The 23,092-nt window shown below is 41.1% G+C and overlaps 1 protein-coding gene across 11 annotated transcripts in view; it reads left to right on the top strand.

Moving 5' to 3' along the window:
• The first annotated feature begins 1,828 nt into the window (after positions 1–1,828).
• The window catches only part of Nhe3 (Na[+]/H[+] hydrogen exchanger 3), a 60,722-nt gene continuing 39,458 nt past the window's right edge, over positions 1,829–23,092 (top strand). For 10 of the 11 annotated variants that reach the window (XR_012894626.1, XR_012894624.1, XR_012894625.1 and 7 more), the window contains exons 1-12: positions 1,829–2,229; positions 7,456–7,685; positions 10,163–10,240; positions 11,202–11,278; positions 11,572–11,669; positions 12,089–12,194; positions 12,544–12,690; positions 14,407–14,507; positions 15,263–15,351; positions 16,619–16,732; positions 19,098–19,209; positions 21,699–21,852. Coding sequence is in view for 8 of the 11 variants with exons in the window: in XM_075891132.1 (XP_075747247.1) it covers positions 1,983–2,229; positions 7,456–7,685; positions 10,163–10,240; positions 11,202–11,278; positions 11,572–11,669; positions 12,089–12,194; positions 12,544–12,690; positions 14,407–14,507; positions 15,263–15,351; positions 16,619–16,732; positions 19,098–19,209; positions 21,699–21,852 (1,553 nt within the window). In the remaining 3 variants the exon portion in view is untranslated. Of the gene's footprint in view, positions 2,230–7,455; positions 7,686–10,162; positions 10,241–11,201; positions 11,279–11,571; positions 11,670–12,088; positions 12,195–12,543; positions 12,691–14,401; positions 14,508–15,262; positions 15,352–16,618; positions 16,733–19,097; positions 19,210–21,698; positions 21,853–23,092 lie in introns of all 11 variants that reach the window. The other variant, XM_075891130.1, reaches the window with a different exon arrangement.

Genomic DNA, 23,092 nt, shown 5'->3' with positions numbered 1-23,092 from the left:
ACGTACAGTTGACGTTCGCTTTGACGCGGTCCATTGGTTTGTGATGCAACCGCACATATTAATCGCCTACTCGCTGCGGGTTCGAATTCCGGCCGCGTTTCGGTGGGAGCAGACACAGGCGTAGCCATGATACACGGAGGGTGCGCGATTCAAACTTCTAAAAAGTTTCGCTTTTGCATGTGTATATAGACACGCACACGCGAACACCCCCCTTCCCCACCCCCCCGCCTCTGAAAAAAAAAAAAAAAAAAAAAAAAGCCACGCTGCTGCTAGATGCCCGCGCGCTGTCATTTGTGGGCACGTTCAAGAACCCCAGGAAGCCGAAATTCATGGAGCCCGCCAACACCACGTCCCTCAGAATCCTAACATGGTTTCGGGGCGTAAGACCCAAACAACTGTTTTTATATTGATCAACGTCGCGTACATAATTAAATGCGTTTAAGTTGTAACTTATAGAAAAGACTACACGATTCTCTCGGGGTCGCGGTTTTAATGCACAAATTATGCATAAAGCAAAATATCTAACTGAAACCAGATATGCGTCCCACATACTCGGCAAATGTCGGGCTCTAACCACATCCAATCAAAGTGCGCGCGTGCTTCGCGCATGTTTTTTTAAAAATTATTTTTAATATATTATAAGCCGTTTGTAGTTTACCATTGTCAACAACTTGTGTGGGGTAGTGAATGGCTTGCACAGTTTCAAGCGAAATGACAACAGCAGCCTTCCGTGAGGTACGGATATGCGCGCGGGGCGAGAGCAAACTGTGTGTAGGACGTCCGGCCCTAGAAGGTCAACTCAAGCGCGCGCCGCAACGTCGACTTGCAAGGCCTGCGTCAAACATCGGCAAGACGACTCACATATGACAATTTCTGACGTTATTTACGCGCATAAAGAGCGCTCAAGAGACTCAAACGAATAACGGAGACGTGAATAACCAGAAACACGGCGATCAGAAACCCAAACGCGCAGTTTTGATACTGTTTGTAAGCAAAATTTCCCAACACCACAATCAATTAATAACGTAGGAGTTTACAGTCAAAACTAACGCGCTGTATCACGGGCTCAAAATTTGTAGAACGGAGCGAATCCTTTGATGGGCACGATATAATTTGTCTACGTGCAACGAACCGCTCGTGTTACCGCGTATGTAAGCGCTTAGTCGCCCACTTGACACACCCAGAAAATAGCGGAGGATGGCTTTACGAAATTTTGATTCAATTTAACCGCCGGCGCCGACAGTGGTTGTACGAAGGTTTGCCCTCTGAACTTCAGCTGATGCACGATCCACAAGTGATAACGATATAGGTTGTTTTCAACGACACCGAAACCAGAATCACGATCGCACAGATGAGAAGCCGCGCAACTGCTCCCGATGTAGCAGAAGACACTCCAGCGCAACGACTTCATTCTACGGGTCGCTCGAGACGATCATTGTTATATTAAGCGTTCCACTCACCTTATACAAAATAGACGAGTTTTGCAGCCTCAAGAACGCTCCTCAGAGGCTTCAACGCCTAAACACACAGCAGTTGTTGCTTCCCAAGCAATCGACTACAAATTTGGGCATGGGCCATATTAATACCCCGCAGCAAACTTATAAACACTTGTTTGCAAGAACACTACAAATTAGTGTTGTCGTTAAATTACATATATTTTTATAATTGTTGCTATCTGTTTTAATTAAAATTAATATAAGAAAATAAGAACATTAATTTTGTGCGGAGCAGCACACATATGATTGCGATTCGGCTATGGGCGGTTGCGTGGGGAAGTATTCCATTCGTCATTGATCTGTTTGTGCCGCGTCGGTGCAGCGACGAGAATGCGGTCGGCGCTTTGCCACTGGGAAACGAAGAACGCCGCGGAACATCGGAGTGAACAAGTGCGTGGCTGAAAACCAACGGAGCCGCCGTAGGTTCTGTGATCGCGTCAAAATTTGTCAACTGGCGAACCCGCAGCCGCAAAGTAAAACACAAACATGGCCGTCAGAGAAGAGAAAATATGCACGCTGGCTGCCGCATTTCTGGCGTTCTTGGTTGCCGTTTGTCGAGCCAGTGCTCCGATGGACATCAAAATGGACGAGAAGGCCCACAGCATTCACAGGGTTGATACGGTAAACATCCTGGTCTACACTTTCCTGCTCATCCTCACCGTGTGCATCATTTGGCTGTTCAAGCGACGCCGTGCCCGGTTTCTCCACGAAACCGGACTAGCGATCATATTCGGTGAGTGCTTCTCTGCGTGTCCAATAAATAGTTTTCCACCTAGCCTGCTAACCAAGTTACCGTGGCAGAGTGAGATGTCAACGCTTTTTGTAAACCGATTACGTTGGCGACTGTCTGCGCTATCTGCGAATTCAGTCGATCGCGATCGTCCGGGTTGCGCCATATATCTGTTGGCATGGAGATTGTCCTGCCGCCTTAATTTACCGCCGTCTTTTTTACTATCTGCTTATGGAGCAGCCATTTCTTGTGGTTAGTGCCCGCATCGCAGCTGGATCCGGCCGTTCGTAAAGATAACCGAGCACACGTCGCATCCGTGTCACTTCGGGCAAGCTGCATCGCGCAGCCCACGACATTTGATCTTTTCCAGATATAAAAGCAGTTATTTGACTGGAATCTCTCTACATCGCGATCTCAAAAGGCTGCGCTGTTAGCACGCCCCCTTCCCCCTCGTTCTCTTTCATCTCCTCCTCTCATCGCGATCGTCTGTTCCGTTTTGTCGCGCACTCTAGTCGCGATGTGCGTGAATTCTACGCTCTGCCAGCAGGGATTGTCAACCTCTGTAATATGGTGGCTGGTCGATTGCAGAAGGCTGTAAAACCTGGAAGCCAGATAAAACAACGGCGTGCTTTGCAAACGTTGGTTTCGTTGATCACCTTGCGTCGGCAGCTGTCGGCTTTCAGCGCCGTCTCCTTGGTTTGTAAGCTCTGAACGACATAAGCCGGCAAGTAGCTGCCTGCCACTCGGCAGCGACTTACGCAGCCTACGACAGCTCGTTCGCATACATCTACTCTTGAAATGTCGGTTGAGTCCGGGCTTATGCGCAGATTTCAGAGTTGTAGGTTATGTGTACCTGAAAAATGTGCATACGAAAACAGTCCGCTTTACCGCGCCGTTTCTAGGAGTGTGCATTTCTTTCCTGTAAAAGCACCCAATTTCGCGCGTTGATGTGGGTGTTGAAAGCTCATCAAAGCGAACAATTGCAAAGTGCGCTGTAAATTTTGTTCACATGTTGGCGCGCATACTTTTGCGACTTGTGGCAGAAGTCTCGAACGATCAAAGGAAAGCTGCAGTGTAGTGTTGCTCTGCTTAATGTCAGGATATCTTTGCCAGTTATGTTGATTTCAATTATATGTCTATATCTTGCGTTTACATTTTTCATCGAGTGGCGCTCTGGCAAGCTCGAGTGCATATGCTCCTTGAACTTTGTTGTCAAAGCCACCTCTGTAAAGGGCCTCTGAAACTCTCCGATTTCCGAAACAACACCGCAATTTCTAAAATTATGCTTTGCCACATTTTTGTTTCCATGTAGCTCTTAAGTATTCATGCATAATAACCTTAATATAAACCAGAACACTGGGAAGATGCTTGACATGGTTATGAAGATATGCAAGGTCTTTAAAAGGATAAAACGTGAGCTTGTTGGCACAGTGTCATCAGTAAAAAACAATGTGGGTATATGAGAAAAAAAAAACAGCAGGACAATGTGCTGGATAACAACCTGAATGTTTAATCTGTGACCAAATATATATATGCCTTAGGGGAAAAACGGCAAATGAAGGAAAGGAAGGCACTGCACATGTGTATCAACTAGTACATGAGACAGCAAATTTCAATCACGAAGATAATATTTTTGTCCATATGGAATGAATCTTGAACTCTTCATCGATATCCTGGGTGTGGAAATCGTGATATCTACATAAGACGCATCTCGGTTGAAAACTCAGAGTGCATTCACACTCAGCACAGTTAATTGCCAGATTGCTTCCAGTCTTGTCCTTGAGATTATTCTTGTGTTCTAGGAGTGGGTCGTTCATGCAGCGACCCGTTTGACCAATGTAACAACTACCACCGCAAGACATCGGTATCTCGTAGATGGCTTCAGTCTTGCATGAAAGATATCTTGAAGCGTGTTCCTTGTTGCAGATGGAAGCATTTGGGCGAGGGGCGTTCACTTTGTTGCACAGTGGTTCCAGTTTGACTGGCGTCGAACACACTACTCCTACGCTAGCACATGCTTTCGCCTTCTTGATCTTGTGGGAAACACCGTACAGATAGGGTATAACTGCCACTCTTGCCCTGTCATCTGCAGCATAGGGTTTTTTTGTCTTGCAGTGCTCATTCAAAATTACTTTGGCCAACCCTGACAATAACTGGTCAGAAAAGCCTGCCATCTTAAATCCGCAAACTTGGTTGGCGAAGCTAGAAGAGATTGAAGAAGGTAGACGCAGTGCCTTTCTTTAATTTGTCTTCTTTCCCCTTTTCAATGCTTATATATTTGTTCACATGAAATAAACACTCAAGTTAGCCAGTACTCTATCCTGCTGTTTTTTTCTCTCATATACCTGCATTTTTTTACGATGAGTTTATGAAGATGTTACATAGTAGTTGTTGCACTGGATAATTGAGGCTTCAGCACTGGTACTTTTCAATGAAGTAAACTCTCTTTAAACCATGCTAGAATTTGCATAGTTAGTGACATTACACCAAACATCAAAAAGGAATGAAGGGAAAGAAAAGGCTTTGTTCTTTTTTCTACTTTTGTGCTGTGCATTTCATCACAGTAGTGGTTAGGTGCCATACCCTGTTTTGAATAATAAAATTATTTTTTTATTTGACAGAACTGATGAATGGGTAGGACGGGACAATGTCTAGAATAGGACACCTAAACATGTTTCTTGACACTTGCCTATTTATTTGTATTGAATTTAACTTCAGTCTCTTCTCATTTACTAGGTTGTGGCAGCTGTGCCACAACCAGACACACAAAGAATCTGCGAAAAGCATTTTATTTTACGAAAGTGTCAGGGTAAGCAGGTTGAGCACAGCTGTTTGTTATGGCTTTTAATGCTTTGTGTGAACGTTTCTGCAATCTTGTGCAGCTTTGGAATGAGACTTTTTTTTTAGTCATGAATGTAAAACTTCTTTTTAGGTGAATGTACGAATTCATTATGGTAAAACTTGTTTACCTGAAGTTGCACAGCCTCCAAATGTTTGGAACAGAAACACTATGCCCCAATCTCCTCTGAATATTACTGTAAGCGCAATCTAGTGTATTTCATAATTCCAAAGATTTAACCTGGCGAGCACTGCGCGCTGCTCAAATTTTGCTGTTGAATGTAAGAAAAGGTTTTTTTCTGCTTTGTGGCTCACATTAGATAAGAAGACGGCAGTCGTGCATTGAGTAGGAATTGCCGAACTAAGAATGCCACTGGATTCTATGTTTCAAGGAAGCTTGTCCTCATCGGGGCAGAAGTTGCTTTTGTTATCAATATTTTTACACACACCTAGCTAACTCTTCTCCACCTTCACTTGGGTAACAGAGGGAGAGAGTAAAACATCTTTGTTAATCTTTGAACGAAGAAAATGAGAAGCTCTCTGATGCATTGTATTCAGGATAGCTCTAGTACCGTCTCCAGAGGTAGCTGGTAAATGGTGCATTGTAACTGTGTGACATGGTGGATCAGTGGCTACGGTGCTTGGCTGCTGACGAAAAGGTCGCAGATACAATCCCGACCGCAGCATTTGTATTTCGATGGAGGCGAAATGGTAGAGACTCACACACTGTGCAACGTGAGCGTATGTTAAATAACACCAGACAGTTCAATTTCTGGAGCCCTTCACAGCGGTGTCTCTCATAATTGTATTGTTTCGTTGTTGTGTTGGTAAGGAGGAATAGGGGAGGGGGTACAGATATTGGCTTCTTTCATAAAACAGAAAATAAAAACTTCAAATGGCAGCAACATCCGTGTTGGTGAAATATTACAATTTTAACTTTGTTACAGGACACTTTTTCCTTTATATTAATAGATGAGGCAAAATCTGATGTATGTATAATCAGCTGCAAATTTTCAGAGACCATGGAATCAACACATAATCATTGTTTCTTGAAGCATAGCAATGCAACATAGAAGTCTCATTGCATAAGTCGACCATGACACATGTGTAGGCCGCAAAAGAACAAGCTATTTTTCGGGCTTGTATAGTTTCCAGGTCTTTTCTCAAGGCTGTACTCCTGAGTAAAAAAAAGAAAATCTTTCATTCAGACGTGCAGTATATCCTTTTCGTATTTCTTAAATTGAATATCTTTATCACGAGACACCTTGATAAGCTAAGGGTGACACAGTCTGCACATGCAAGTAGAGTTCGCCCATCTGATGTGTGATTTAAAAAGTGTAGCCATGACCCTAATTATGAAACCATGCAAGGAACACAAGACCCTGCACATGTAATTAGCATCTGAATCTTGACCAGTTTTGGTATTAGCTAGACAAACGAGCACTGTAGCAAAGAGCGCTTGAAAACTTAGAGCAGGGCTTATTGAAGCTGGATGCAACTCTTTAGCCAGTTGAAATGGGAATTCTAGAGGGCACACATGGTAGTAGACTCTTAGCACTTGAGTTATACAGAGGTGATGCACTATGAAAAAGAACTTTCATAATTTTATTACTTCTGCAAGTATTCTACAGCTTCTTGGTTTCATTGACTTTATATATTAAATGTCTGACATCGATGCATGCTCTTGTCATGTGGAAAATTAAGACAATGCAGTATGCCACAACTACAGTACATTTTGTTTCTTTTTCTTGTCAGTAAACTGGTTTAGTGTGATAAGATAAAAATGAATAAACAGCTTGCTGTTGGTTCTGCATGAGAACATTGTTTAATGGGCACTTTTTCCATGCTTCCTTTTTTGCAAAATATTAGTGGGCACGTGAGATACTGTAATGCTCTATGAAAGCAATTATGTTATTTTTTTCAGCAGTGTTGATTTTTTCTTACAATTGTGTGGTTATTGTCAGTCTTGCTTCCAAACTACTATTCGTAATGACACCCAGTTTTTCTCTCTGTTCCTGCATAAAAAAGCAGCAACCTCTTGTTTCTCACGGTGTCATTACAATAAGCTTAGCTTGACACTATAATCACCTTCACTCCATGGGACCTGGAAATGCAAGTCCACATGCTTTTGGAGTTTGTCATGCAGAAGTTAAGAAACCATTCTTTATTTGCACTACATTTATTGTTTGACCACCTAGGGACTTCGTATGTGTCTACGTAAATGCTGTCATGCATGTTTTGAAATTCAGCTGCCCCCGACAGATTATGTTTAATTCAGGTGTGCTGTTGAATGGTGACCATACTGCCTTGCTGCGTCTACATTTTTTTCACTGTCATGTAGTCTACCCCCCTTTTTTGCTGACACCATTTGTATTATCTCTCTGATTGCAGGTCTCATAGTCGGAGCAATAGTGCGGTATGCAAGTGAGGAGACTGAAATGTCACACGTGCGCGTGGTGCCCGTTCAGGGCAGCAACTACAGCGATGCCGTCCCACCAGACAACGTGTTCGTAATGTTGGAGGTTGCCAGAAGCGAAATTGGGCATAAGGAGAACAAGACCTATGCGTATACCTTCCAGGGCGAGGTCACAGACGTCGAAAGCAAGAAGCTGAACCAGAAGGCAGGTTATCTGTGTGCTCTGCCATGGTGCATGAGTGGTTATGGTGCTGACTCGAAGGTTGCGTGTTCGATCCCAGTTTTGGTGGTTGCCTTTTGGTGGAGCTGAAATGGTGGAGCTGAAATGGTGGAGGTGAAATGGTTTCGTTGTAGGTGAAATGGCTCTATACTGTACGATGTCAAGTCATGTTTAAGAGCATCAGATGGTTGCAATCTCTGGAACGCTCCACTAGGACTTTGCTCATAATCATATAGTTGTTTTGGGATGTAAGAGCTCATAAATTGTTGTTATTATTGAGTCATCTGGCTGTGCCTAAGCCAGGTACACATGGAAATGAGTACTATGGTCTATATATTATGTGTGTATAGCTTGGAAACAATTGTGCCAAACTGAGGCATTCATTTATAGCTCGTCCCTTCACCGATTCATCTTGGTGGGGTGTGTCTGTAGTTCTGCAAGCGAGTTTCCCCAATGTCACAATTTTGCCAGCTTTAGACTCCTTTTTCTTCTTTCCCACCGCTTTTTTTTCGCAGTCTTGTAGAAATGAGTCGAAGTGAAAAAAGCAGGCTTAGTATCCTCATGACTACTGTAATAAAATAGCATATTTTGTACTTTGCCCACTAGCCTGCCAGTTAGTGTTGAAAGTGGCACGATTTTATGTCTGGACAGAAGGCGTGAGTGAGAAAACTGAATTTTGATAGCATGTCTGATTGCCCAACATTGATGTATCGGTGCGTAAACATATTAAAAAAAACCAGGCTGTACCATACAGTTTTCATGGAGACTGAACAATGCCGGGAATCGATTGGGCTGCAAGCTGCTTAGGGTTGCACCTGTTCTGTTTTAGACCCGCTATACCAGTTTTTTTAGATAGCGGGCAGTTTGGCAGTCCACACCCACGGTCATTAGCCGTTTTCTTTCAGAGCAGTAAACGAAGCTTTATTTTAGTCATGAGTATTTTTATGCCAGCAATGCCGTTTTCATTTGTACATCAGGTTTATTTGGCTCAAGGAAAGCAATGATTCGTTATATAACACTGCATACCAAAGATGTGTCATGGTGCCTATTGTTCAACAGTTGTTTGAGGAAAGGTAGCAACCATAAGTCTGTTCAGCAGCAGACATTGCTAGCTTTACTTCTAAAACACCAGAGCAGCAATCAAGGTGTCACAATATCACCTGTTTAGAGGCACCTGTGAAGGATCATAATGATTTAAAGTGTGTCGTTTTTTACTTTAGCGATAGGCTTTATTTTATTTTTTTGTGGCAAGCTCATTAATTTCTCGCAGAGATGGGAAAATTCTGTGATTTTCTACTTTTCTTACAATACATGCAACTGTGTCTGTGTTCACTCTAAGTATCCTTTGTATAAGTAATTTGTCATAAAAGCATTCTGCCAGCATAAGCTACATCTTCTATTTAAGCTGCAGATGTCTCTGTCGTTCATTATGTGGATGCCTCTTGTGCGGACACGAATGTTTAGCAGTGATGATTCTTGCAAAGCAGCACTGATTCTAAAAAAAAGAAAGAGGAAAAAAAAAATCAGAGTGCACATTTTCTTCTCGATTTAGAAATACATGCTCTTTCACTCTTTCAGTTCCTTGTATTTCTAAATTGTTACTGTGTCGGAAACTCTGCACTGATGTGTTAATGAAATATCTACACACTTTGTTTCACATCTTTACTTTGTATTTCCCATTAAGTAATGCCAAGCAAAGGATCTCTGCTAAATGGATGTTACTTTATTAGTTATTTTCAGCACCACAGGGGCACATGTACTGTCATGTTATTAATATGAAGTTGATCAGTGGAACGTTGGTAATTAGCAAGCATTACACCAAAAATTTAAAGTGTAGCGTGGACTTGTTAAGGCAAGTCTACACAGTAAAAAAGACTGATTGTTGATCATAATTTATTGATTTGGCAAGCAGCATGGTCTCTTTCAAATAAACTAGCAATAATGTACTGCGCAATGCAATAGCCAGTCTGCTATGGCATCGTGCAGCTGAGCTAAAAGATGCACGTTCCAACTGCGGCAACTTCTTTTTAATGGAGATGGAATTTGAAAATGAGCATGTGTTTACATTGGGGTACAAAGCAAGAAATTGCAGATGGTGAAAATTCGGAATTTATCATTCACATCATGCTTCACAACCAGATAGTCTTTCTCCGAAACTAAACTTTTAAACTGTCTCTCATAATCGCATGGCGATTTCTGGACGTTAAACCCCAACAATTATCATTGTCCCAAGACTCGAGCGACGTCAAGGTCGCTTGAGTCTTTGGTTTTACTCCTTTGGTTTTACTCTTTCTACAACAATGCAGTGTTGTGGCACTATTGTGTTTTTCTGATTTCATAGTGCACAGTTCAAATACCCGTGATTTAGGCTTGAGACAGTGCTGTGGTATGTGTATGGCTATGTGGCACCTCGCCTCACGTTTAGTCTTTACTACAATTCTTCACTTGCGATCTCATTGCAGGCAACCTTTGATCCTGAGATATTTTTCAACATTATCCTCCCACCCATTATATTTAATGCTGGGTACAGCTTGAAGAGGGTAAGTCACAATGCTGTCACCATTGTCTGGGTAACCAAGTTGTAACATTACTTTGAACAATAAATGAAATAATAAATAAATAAAATAAATGCTTTCACTGCCAATTATGAGATAACTTGGATGACGACATATGCAGAAGCCCTGCCTATCCCTAGTGTACTTATTTTGCCTCTTAAATCGCTCCTTGCCATTCCCGAGATGATTCTTGTGGAAAAAAAGAATGTGGGTGCGTTTTGGCATGTATGGAAGAACATATAAAATAAATAAAACTTGTAGTGGCATTTTTTATAACAAATATAGCGCACCGGTTCACGTCTTTATTGCCGTCTGAGCAGTGCAATTATGGCAAGTCGACGTGCCACGTGCGTGTGCTATATTTGACAGAAGAAATTCAGGAGGTTTTAATGAATTTGCACTGTTAATAGAATGGTTCATTAGTGGATCAGCCACTTTGAATTAATGGCTATAACATGATTTAGCTAATTATTCACTGTTTGTAATTTTCTTTTAATTTCTAGTTGGTGAGATGATCCCCAATAAAAATGTTGACATATCCTGAAGAGCATCCTACTGCATTGGTAACACAAAAACTCCTCATAAAATGGTGAAAAAAAGAAATTATATTGGAGGGGGTGTGGAGCAGTGCCAAAATAAGCCCAGCAGTGAGAGGGTTAAATAAGTGTTGTATTTATTACCTTTAATTAAAATTTGAAGTTATGTAGATGATGCTGATATCTCGAAATATTTCTTGCATTGTTATTCACTTTGTGATGATCATATATACATGTAATTCAGTATAGTCTAGTAGTATTTAGGCAAGTTGAGGCAGTTAATTTTCACTTGTAATATAAATTATAGTTCTGCTAACATTTGGATACTTTTTATTCCTAACATTTATCTTCAAGTGTTGCTGGTAGCTTAATGTAATAAAAAATATGCATATTTTCCCCCCTTCTTTTAGAAATTCTTCTTCAGGAACTTAGGCACGATAATGACCTATGCCTTTGTAGGAACAACAATTTCCTGTTTTGTTGTTGGGTGAGTGGCCATTACATTTCTGCTCTTTTCTTCATAGCTGCACTGCTTTTAAATTGCCCAACTTTACAGCATTATAACACTGAAAAAAAAAAAAAAGTTACGTCCTTGCTTGCTGTTTAGATTCTGCGGTAACTGTCGCAGTGCTAAAATATTAATGAACCTTTATCTTCATTTTCTGATAGGCTTTCTTTATTACGATAGATGGACTTATTCTGATAGATGAATGGGTGTGCTCGGCCACATTTAGTTGCCATGCTTTTGCTTACTTGATGCTTTGTTCTGGTGATTTTCAGGGTGATCATGTATGCATTCCTAATGTTCATGCCGCACTTGGATTTTACCTTCAACAACTGTCTCTATTTTGGTGCCATCATCTCGGCTACCGACCCCGGTGCGTAAGACGTTTCAGACTAAAATTGCAGTTTACTTTGGTGATGGTAGAGGTTCCCGGAAATATTTCACTGTTGGAGCATATTTTCTACTAGCCCTGTACGCAGCTTCTCATAAGACTTGCAATCCTCTTCTTTCTTTTTGTTCTACCCAGGAAACTGGTGTCTTTAGAAATATTGCACTTGTGACAGGCAGTAGCTTTCCTGATGCACTCGATTTTTTCAGCAAGACGTGTCTTTTGAACGGTGGCTAACCAGCTTAAGAACAGGAAGGTGGGATTTGTGATAAGGGCATGTCGCGGAACTTTGTTTCAGCTGGGTGCGATAATTTGGGCTGCATGTTTTTATGGCACTGAATGGAATTATATATGTTCCCCCTGTTTGACAAGGCTCTCATGTATTCTTGTTTCTTTGCTTACAGTGACAGTGTTGGCCATTTTTCATGACCTTCATGTTGATGTGAACCTCTATGCTCTGGTGTTTGGGGAGAGCATCCTAAACGATGCTGTGGCCATTGGCTTAGTTTCGTAAGTCATTCCTTACCTCTCTTTGCATTATACATAAACATTTTATATGCAAGTTATGTTATACATTCTCTACTTACGGTATACTATTGTTTATTTAAAAATTGTTTTTGTAATAAGCGGAAGAGTGGTAGTTCAACAACACTGTAAGGGTAGTAACTTAAGCCAATGTAATGATGCAATAATAAATAATTTATAATTAACATGTCAACATCTGAATAGCTGACTACAATACTATTCCGATTTCTCTTGCATGATGCGGACCAATGTAGTGTTCTTGAGCATATTCAAGAAATGTAGCATGTTGCGGTGGCACTTTAACAATTATATATGCTTTGTGGCTTGCTTGCAGGGCAATTTCTAGCTATGAAGAGAACAACAACGAAGGGAAGGAGTTTGAAGTAGCTGCAGCATTTAAAGCATTTGGAAATTTTGTCTACATTTTCCTTTGCTCATTTATGATTGGCTCAGTCACTGGATGCGTCACAGCTCTCATATCCTTTTCTTGGTTTTGGTTTAATGAGTACTAGTCACTCGTGCTGGATGAGTGCAAAGCCATTTGAATTTGGGATTCTTTAGTATATCCCGAAGCTTTAGGAGCGCATGCAACGTAATGTGTTGTCACAGGTAATGTGTTCTTAGCATATGAGCATTCTCTGCACCGATGGTGCATCACTTATTCGCTGTGTAGTTGCATGTGCTGCATATTCTATATTCAAACACATTTCTGCATTTCTTGTATAGTACACTACTGCATGTTATCAGGTTGTCCTGTGTAGTAAGCATTGCTATGCCAAATCTAATATGAAATTTAGTGAATGTGTATACGTGATAAACACGCAGACTGTCACTGACACATGTTAACATCATTACGACATTGTTTTGGTTTTGGGGGATTTTCATCTTTTTACCTTTTAATTAAACATTTTGTGTGGGTTTTGGGAAGTCAAGCAGCTTTGTCCTTCTTAAAGACTCGCACCGACTCGTCATGATTTTCACCGCATCAAAGAAGTCTACTGGAAAAATTTCTTGCCTGTTGGCTTTGTCCTGTTGCGGGCACCAATTTGTTATGCAGGTTCTTTTTGTGTTAGTAAGAGCTCTCAAGGTGTGAGCCTGTGAGAGTCCTAAATAAGGACAAAGCCGCTTGGTTGCACAAAACCCACACAAAATGTTTAATTAAAAGGTAAAAAGACGAAAATCTCACTAAACCGAAACACTCAATAAAAGTTTCACTAGACGTGGTAAAATACTCAGACAGACTACCGAATTACAAGTCAATTAACTAAACTAAGCTATTCAGTTCGAACACGGGTGAGCGACCAAGTGGTGAAGAGTTTTCGGTCTCACAAAATGAAAATGCTTGACTAGTGGAGTTGAGGGTGGTCAGCTGGTTGCGTTGAACGAGCGCTGGCTGGTGGGTGACGGGTCGAGAAGTCGGGGTGATCTGGTCAGGCAGCTCGATAAACAGCTCGGGCCTGCAGCTCAACTGCTGTTGCTTCTTGCCTGTCGGAACCGAAGTGCACAGGCCCTGGCTTAAGGTAAGGACCGGATGGTTACGGTCCACTTGAGCGGGAAAGCGGTGGCAGGAGGCCCCGGCCGGTTGAAGTCTTGGAGGCTCGGGTCCGGAATCAGACGCTCGGTCTGGTGGCAACCTTCCTTCTCCATGTCCTCTTCGAACTCGTCTGCTCTTCTCTGTCTCGGAATTGCTCTTAACTTCTGGCCCACTTGTCACGTTCTGATTGGTTACGTTGAAACTTCGTGGTTGCTGCCCATTTATTCTCTTCTTTTCTTTATTTTGTTCACGTTGTGCCACGCGTCCTTATGGCAACGTCTTCACCATTGTCGTCTATGCAGCACCGCGCATGCACTCTGTCATCTCTTCATTTTTGTGACATGCACTTTGCAGAAGCGTGCACTTCGAAAGCACGCCACACTCATCACAGGCATGCACACACTTGTTCATGGATATTATAGAAAGCCAGCATAGCTTCGCTGAGATGCCATCTGGTAACTGGCTTGTGCCCCACAATGGCACACTACTTGCTTGCTTCTTAGGCAATGCGCAGTCACATTGTGTTCATTCTTGGCAGAATGTTGGCATTCTTAGTTGGGAATGGACTTTCGTTCATTGTAAATTAGGGTTAGGCAACACCAGAAGCGTGTAGGCGAGGGATTTTTTCGGGTCCTGTGATTCCTTGACTGCTTCTCACATAACCAAGTTCACAAAGCTGTGCGACTTCCCACTGCTGGAGAGCTGCCTCTTTGTGCTCATGTCCTACACATCTTTCCTCATTGCTGAAGCACTTGACCTGACAGGTAGGTGGACTTAATAGGAATGTGAATACGGCTACCGCTAGTGCACTCAGTAGTTTTTATGTGTACGTCATGAACAATAATAGCAGATGCACAGCAGGCGTCTGTACTAAGATTGGCTGGAAAATAGTTTTTGTTAGCTGGGCTAAGAGTGAAAGGACAACAGCAGTAAAACTACTGCACTTTGTGTGATAAAGATCCTAGTTTAAGATACTGTAGATGTAGAGAAGCCTCTGTGCAAACATTACATTCTGTAAAATATTACATTGTGTATAATATTACATTGTTTTTATTACATTGTAAGGGTGAGTGACAGCATCACAAAATGCTAGCAAATATATCTATTTTTGCTGTTGAAATAGAAAATAGAAAAATTCAAAATTTCAATTACAACTATCCAGAGAGATTGCATGACTTCAAATGTGGGGCTCCTATCCATTATTTTTGCAATTACCTGACATCCAAGGCATGCTGAAAAATTTTTTAGGGATGCATGAGCTTTGATGCCATAGCCACTGATCACAAAGTACCCGCATTATATGCTTAGGCTTGCTCTGTTTGGTTATGTTGCACGTGCGTAGAGATGTGATATGGAAAGGCAGGCCACCTGTGTACTTTGTCATTTGTCATAAAGGCTTTTTCAAGTTAGCGCTTCATTAGTTGAAGTTTTATCATTCAATGATGTTTTAGGTTTTTGACAAATGCTTATATTCATATGATCTTTCTGAGTCACCAAAAAATTTTTTTTTGCTTTGTAGGTATTGTGGCTGTGCTGTTTTGTGGAATCTGTCAGGCCCACTATACCTACAACAACCTGTCCATAGAATCTCGGTTGCGGACAAAGCAGGTTTGCTGCACCTTTGCTTCGCGCTGTAGGCTTTGCGTCTTGTCCTTTTTTTGTGTGTGCGTGCTTTTGAGTGCCTACTTTAGCAAGCCAGTCCATAATTTAACCATATACCAGGCTCTGTTTATCTCTATTGCTGCTCGACATCACAAAAAAATGGGCTTTTGGCATTCTTTATTTGTTTTTCTTAGGCTGGCCTTGTATTGAACGCTTTCTTAGTCGGGAAATGTTGTCCCGAGTTTCACCTCAGTAGCTAGGTCACTTGTGGCATAGGATGTCCTATGTTTGTGTTCATAGGTTTACTGAGGATAATGTCGAATAAGTGTGTGAATGTTAAACTCTTTAGTCGTTATAGTGAACATGATAACGCTTGATATCTTTCCTGGAGAGTATCATTCATGTGTAGGTGAATATGGGCATCCATTGTTTGTGGGGCAAGGCAGGCGATAATATAAAGAAGGCTGGAGCCACTGTGTAAGTCTTGTTAAATGTCCGTGTCTCTGGCGTAGCCCTTCTTGATAATGCATGAAGAGGGTGTTTCACAAATTGAACTAGCTTTCAGATAAGGTGAAGCCCTTTGTAGCTTGTAGCCTTTGTCAAGTATGTCAACATCCCTTGACCAGTTTGCAAGTGTGTTTGCTTGCTTGCGAGAAAAAAGAAAATGCCGGGTGTGCTGTCTGAAGCTACGTAGCTTGTGGAGATATTTTGGCACAGATACTGCAGGTAGTTGTAATCTGAGGCATTTTGCAAAACTTAGTGATGCCATATTATTGTCAGTATATGTGAGAAAGCTCCCGGAGAATTCTTCTAAAGGTAACCGTAGTAGTTGGCAAAGTGTTTGCATGAGGCAGAGGTGCAGCAGTGCTGCACAAATGTATTTTATTACATTGTGAGACTGAAAACAACACTGGTTATGTAAATGTGGTATGCTACACACTATACCTTTTTTATTAAACTATTAAATGTTACAGTGTATATTCTGTCTTGATTATAGTTTGCATCTTTTACCTTGTGTCACAAGAAGCTTTTCTTGTCAGTTTTAGCTTGAGAATTTTTCTTATGCTGGCCCAAAGCAAGCTTCCTAAACTCTGGTATACTTTATACTTCGCACCTGGAACTGAAACTGGTGCTTTCGCATATCAGCCGGTCTGCTACAGTATGCTACAGTCTGCTGACAATTGCCGTGTAGCCAGGTCTTAATAGAGTGGCTGTGCTTCCCTTTCTACTGGCTTAAAGTGTAATTTTTTTTTCTGTTTGCATCATTTTTCAGCTCTTTGAATTGCTAAATTTTCTAGCAGAAAATTTCATCTTCAGCTACATTGGTGTCTCCATGTTCACGTACAAGAAACACAGATGGGACGCCGGCTTTATTATGGTTGCTTTTGTATCCTTTGCTCTAGTATACACCTGTTGAAAGTGGTGTCATTTGCTTGCTTCTGCTATGAATGCTATTCATTGGTCTTCCTAGTTAATTTTAGCTGGTTGTGATAGTTTTATATAGTGTCTGGAAGGTATGCCTGATCGTTATTTCTTGTGATTTTATAGTGTTAATTCCTATATAGGCATAGCTCAAGTTTTTGTTAGATGTATGATGGTGCAGATAAAATGCTTGTTTTTTTTTAAGCCTTGGAGAACAATGTACTCATAAAAAAGGCTGTTTCTTTTTTTCATGCGATATGGCAAGTATAAGAACCTTCTTGTGTTTTGGTAGTTTAGGTGCTAAATTGCCAGGGTGCTTGGTCTTCCTAGTTTCATGTCCCTGATGAACCAAGTCTTTCTTTTATATGTGACCAATGTTCAGCAAAAACTGACCATTGGTCAGTTTTTTGCTTACTGAACTTGGATGGCTCTTGTGGGTTATGTTTGTGTGTATGGTATATAGAGGTTCTTGCTGTACTTTACTCCTCATTCTAGTGAGCTTTCTCTTTTGCCAAGGAAAGTATGGCCGAGTAAATTATGCTTTTGCTTGTATTGTGTAACATACAAATATCATCAAATGCTTATGCAGCTAGCTATGTAGAATTGTTGACAATGAGCTTGTTTCATGCTTTCCGACATTCTTGTTAGAAAAACGAGTATCAGATATTGGGAAATTAACTGGAAACAGACTGCTTTTTCTTGGAACAACTAAAAAGCTTTATCGTTCTGCTTTGTGTTTTACTTTTTGTCTAATGACTGAACACTATGCTTAATTTCTCCTATCATCTGACAACTGGTTGTTTGTCTCCCTTTCTTGTGGTTGCTTGTTGTCTTGAGGTCTAAGCCAGGAATTTGATTCTATTGAAATGTGCAATGTCCTATGTTTCAAGATAAATGGCTGTATGCCTGTTTTCAGTACTGGTGAGCACTGGATAAAAAGACATGGCAACAGATTACTTAAAGGCCAACTCTTGCGTTTGATGGTGTGAGGATTATGGTGCTTCTATGTTCTGAGACACCCTTGTCACGCGCCTGACAGCTGAAATGCTCAACAAGTTTGAAATTAATTTTTAATTAGCAAAAAAAGTGCAATACTAAAAACCAATCAAGTGCACTTCTATGTGTGATGTAATCCTTTGCCCGAACCTGCCCGATTGCACATATTGCCTGCCGGATGGCACTAACCATCCATCCCGTCCAAGTTTGTGTCTGCGGTTATTGGTTAAAACAATTACGTTGTTATGGTGAACATGTGGCGAATTGTGTGTGGCGCACAATGCAACACCACTTGCCACCTATCGCACGCCCACCAACACGAAAAAGGAAATTGCACGCTGAACCAAAGAAGTGCCAGTGAACCCCTCACAATTCATAGCAGACAAGCAGATGCTGCAGTGGCACATCAGTTTCGTCACTTCTGCCAGGCAAAACTCAACGTCACACACACAATGCTGCCATTAATTCTGGCAAGTGAGGTGAACATTCGGAGGCAAGCTATAAAATCAATTCTAAAAGAATCTGTGAAACTTTCAAGCCTGCAATTTGGCTTGAATGGTGCGAACGTGCAAATGAACGTACCCAGGGAATTTCATTGACATTCATTGACCTCAAAAAATCGCCAGAGTTGGCCTTTAACATGATCTCTTGCTGGCAACAGCAGCTATATTTGCGTCGAGGCAGAGGTTCACAGTGGACTGTCTCCGTGGCGCAATTGGCTAGCGCGATCGGCTGTTAACCGAAAGAGGTTCACAGTGTCCTCGTGGACACATTTAAAGAAAGACCTTGCATCGTCACAATTACTCCAGATCTACGGAAATTATTTGCTGAGGCCTTTTGAAAATTAGTCTGAAAGGCTTCTACGAATCAGTTTACGAATAGTAATTAAGAAGATTTTTGCAAGTGATGGCAGTTTGTTACTTAGTTGCTTGAGACTGCCCCTAATTAATTTGTCAAGTATTAGTGGTAAATAATGTTATTCAAGCACCTCTCTATATAATTAGCAGTCTGCTCTGAAGCAATTGTAATTAATTGTGATGTAATTTGCTTGTATGTAAAGTGTCTTATGTAAGTTTTTCAGTTGTTGGTTTTAATGAGTTATTCCAAGTCAAGGTAACGAAAATGGGGAGTTCGACAAGGGCACTTAAGAACCTTATACATTTATTCAGCTCCATTTGCTGGGCTGCTTTTCTTCTGTCAATTATTTAGCACTTGTTAAGCTGTCGAGCTTAAAAGCTAGCAGGTGTGTGGTTCGTGTACAAGAGGTTGCTGTTGTTTCTCTGGTGGAGTTACGTCCCACGTCGTGTCTGCCTCGTTAACTGAAAACGTCACAGCTAGCAATAGCAGCTGGGAGAGCGCTGTACATCTACCCACTGACGTTCCTGCTGAACCTGGGGAGAACGCACAAGATCCCTGGCTCTTTTCAGCATGTGCTATTCTTTTCAGGTGCGTCTCATTGTGCCTCATTTTGTTGGGCAGTGAAGTAGTAGAATTGGCAATAGAGAAGGCAAGTGTGCTAGGTGGCTGCTGGTGCTTCTTCAGTGCAGCAGTTATGAAAAAGGAAATGAAATAAATTTAGCTTTTTTGAACAGGTTTCTTTTGAACTAACATTTTATCTGCAAATTTTAGTGACCTGTGTGGATGGGTGCCTTTGTGGGAATGCAATCGCTCGCCTACTCTTCTTCTCCGTCTCTTCTATTAGTGGGAAAAGACAACAATTATCAGGTAACATTGTTAGTGTAACATTCAGGTCAATTTAGCTATTTGGAAATTAAGAAAAGGTGGTGAGTTTAGTTTTAATGCCATTGAAGAATTTTAAAATCTGTCAAAAGTAAACAACCGAAATGTGAACTTATGCTAGGTGCTGATGCCAAGATTGCTGAAGTAAGACATTTTTAATGTATACTACAATAGAAAAAAAATTTAAAGAAACTAAGTTACAAAAGGTATTATTTTTATTCATATACCTTAAAGGTCCCTTTGGGCATAACATAGGGGGGGGGGGGAGGTGGTTAACTTACATAGAACACACACACACAAAAAGGTAAATGCAGAAAGCAAAAGTTTGCATCAAAGAAGACATAGTGATGCAATGCAAACTCAGTAAGGCATGAAACTAGGTGTGTGATAACTGATGAAATATTGGTAGTAGACTAAACAAAAGAAAGCCACAAAATGTTACAGTTCTACATTCCACATCTCCTTTAATTTGCTAACAAACGTGTCGCGATCACGCACAGTTACAACGTCGCTTGGTAGTTTATTCCAATGATAAGTTGCAAGAAACAATGGTGCGTCACGAAGGAAGTTAGTACGGGCAAACGTGGGTTGTATTTTGTGAGCATGATCCACACGTGGGAAAATGCGATGAGCTCGTTTAATTTGTGAATGTAAGAAAGATGACTCACTGAAATAAAGCCTGTGTAAATGAGACAGCAGTGTAATAAGTCTGTGTATTTCTAGAGTAGGTAATTTCAACGTTGTTTTAATAGCTTTTATGCTATATAGCAAAGAATATTTTCCTGTGATGAGGCTGTTTTGTTTTGAATGGCCTCAAGTTTATAACTTGCAGCTATCACTTGCAGCTACCAGCGAGCTTTTGAAATGCGCTTCAGTACATTCTTAAGCTTTTTTTCTTTTTTCACGTTCTAATGATAGTAGTCATCATTAAAATTTTGTAAGCACATTGAAAATTTATAGTGTGCTTATTTTACAACTCTGCAGTCTTGTTACTCGTGTAATTCTCGAATGCCTTGACTTCATCTTTGTCCTCTTGGGAATCTTTCAGTTACTGTAGCTTACATGCTACCAGTTGCATTCGGGATATTGCATGCTTATTATAAACATAATTAAAGATTAAGCTATGTTTTATTGGTATTTAGAATTTGGTATGTTAAGTTAGAGCAACAGGATGGAAACCAAGGGATGTAAAATGCAGCTAAGGATGGAGGAGAAAGTTAAGCGGCAGGTTGATGATACGAAGTTTGCAGTCGTAAAATTGAAATGACATGGGCGAGACAGAGGGAATAAGGATCATTGGAGGAGGCCTTTGTTCTGTGGTAGTCATAAAATAAGTTCAATAATGATGATATCATGCAGGTGTAAATGTGCTCTACCAAGCGCTTCTTGCTTCACTTCAAGGGACTGTCTACCGCTTGGAAAAATTTTTCTGACTGTGGTGCAGATGAGAAGATTGTTCACCTCATGGGCGGCAAAAAGCATGCTTTTATACCATAAGAAAGGAACTATAAGTTCAACTTGATGTTGAAAGTTGACAAAAATGGCCGCTAGTGTCACGCAACAGGGATGCGGTCAGTCTACTGGTAGGACAAAATTATCCTCGCAAATGAACTTATTTTGCTTAAAAAAAACATGTACAACTTAGAAGTATATTTTATGCACTGGAGACAGCTTTCAGTTGTGCCAGAGGCTAATTTTTGCACTTTTCTTCTTCGGGCATTCAAAGAGGCACCCCGTGACGAATGCCGGTATTGTGTTCTCTCATATGCATGCCTGCCTGCAAACAGCAAAGAAACACAAGCACAGCATCCTCCGTTGCTCATAAAAGCAACACAAAAGCGGGTCTGCGCCTTAAACGACCACTAAAGTGTTTGTTTTATTAATAAACAAAACTTCATGAAGCCTGCAGAAACCGCACGCAGTTTCAGTTTTCGACTTTCACTGGCAGTAAAATCGTCATTGCCTCCACCAACCAGTGTTCTGCCCATTCATCCCACCATTGGAAGGAGACCGAATGCAGATGGAAAAATTCTGCACACTTTCTAGAGAAACCGCTGCGACGTTAGACACTTCAGATGGTACGCTTACTATTGCGACACAAAACAGAAAAGCAGCGAAGGACGGTCGACAATCCCTTTCAAGTAGTTTTCTTGTTCTTGAACTCTAAACAAAACATGCGGGCTTTCTTTATGCAGGTCTGCGTGGCGCAATGGCTTTTGCACTGGCCATTCGAAACACCCTCTCTGAACAGAGGCACTTGATGCTCACGGCCACCTCGCTCATAGCCATTGTGACGGTGATAGTGTGTGGTGGCTTTACTACACAGCTCCTGGCATGGCTGAGCATACCGTGAGTGCTTTCATTGCCCACATTCTGAGCATTTCATTACGCATATGGCATAAGGGGCTGTGCAAGGAGATGTAGAGGCAGGCCTTGCATAGTGACGGAAATAAGTCAAGTGTCAAGTCAAGAAAGCGGCAGTGTCAAGTCAAGCTATACAGCTAAATGGCTAATTATGAATAGTTTCGTTTTATTGTGGTCATAGTTCTTATCCACGTGCTTGATGTGATGTAAAACGTAAAAGAAAACGAATGTGTTTCAACATTGTTTTGAAACTCTTGCATTGTACCTCCATGATGTACATTTGGAAGTGTTTGCTAGAAGTATATCTAAGAAAATATTTGCATTTAAGGACAAACAGTAATTCAGCGTCACAATTTTTGTGAACATTTCTTGTTTGTGAAGTACCTGAATGAAGAAGACACAATAATGTATCTAGTGCTTTTGTGGTGGAGTTCAACTATAAAATTATGAAAAAGGAAGTTTTGTCTTTACTGTCTTTTTTTTTGTAGTAAGTGGGCATTCTTTATCAAGAGTGGCAGTGCAATTTTAATTTGGTGACTCCTTTGCAATCAAAAATGTTGTGTCAGTAAGGCAATCAGTAAGATATATGAAACTAATGAGAAACATTTGTATTAGACTGTTCATTGGGCTTTCTTGTTTATGTCAGTTACCACATGCAAATTTAACACGACGGGGGATTTCGAAACTGCTGAGCTCTTCTGTGTTCCTTGGCCAGTTTTCTGTTACTATACCTGCTCACCACATGTAGAATGAAACATCGCTAGCATGAAAATGCTTGAAAATTGAAACAACTTTGCATTCTGTATTCATATAGACTGTTGTTTGAGTTTCTTTCTGTCTGCCTCATTATTTGTTGTGTAATTTATATTCAAACTTATTATTTTAGTTTGTCGTATTTATGGATGCCTGAATGGGCAGACCTTGTTAGCTTTAATTCAACTATTGCATTTCCAGTCCTTGTGTTCTATATGAGAAGGGTTATATTCAGTCACTTGCTTACATGTAGTGTCCTCAAATTTTGCTTATAAACACTCACTATCGGTTTGAATATCATCTTGTTCGTTGGCAACCCGCCACGGCGGTCTAATGGCTAAGGTACTTTGCAGGTCGCGGGATCAAATCCCGGTTGCGGCGGCCACATTTTCGATGGAGACAAAAATGCTTGAGACCCTTGTGCTTAGATTTAGGAGTACGTTAAAGAACCCCAGGTGATCGAAATTACCAG

Source organism: Rhipicephalus microplus, chromosome 1 (assembly GCF_043290135.1).
Source record: "Rhipicephalus microplus isolate Deutch F79 chromosome 1, USDA_Rmic, whole genome shotgun sequence".
In the NCBI taxonomy this organism is placed as follows: Eukaryota; Metazoa; Arthropoda; class Arachnida; order Ixodida; family Ixodidae; genus Rhipicephalus; species Rhipicephalus microplus.
Note: the sequence above shows the minus strand (reverse complement) of the source record. Positions and strands in the feature narration are given on the sequence as shown.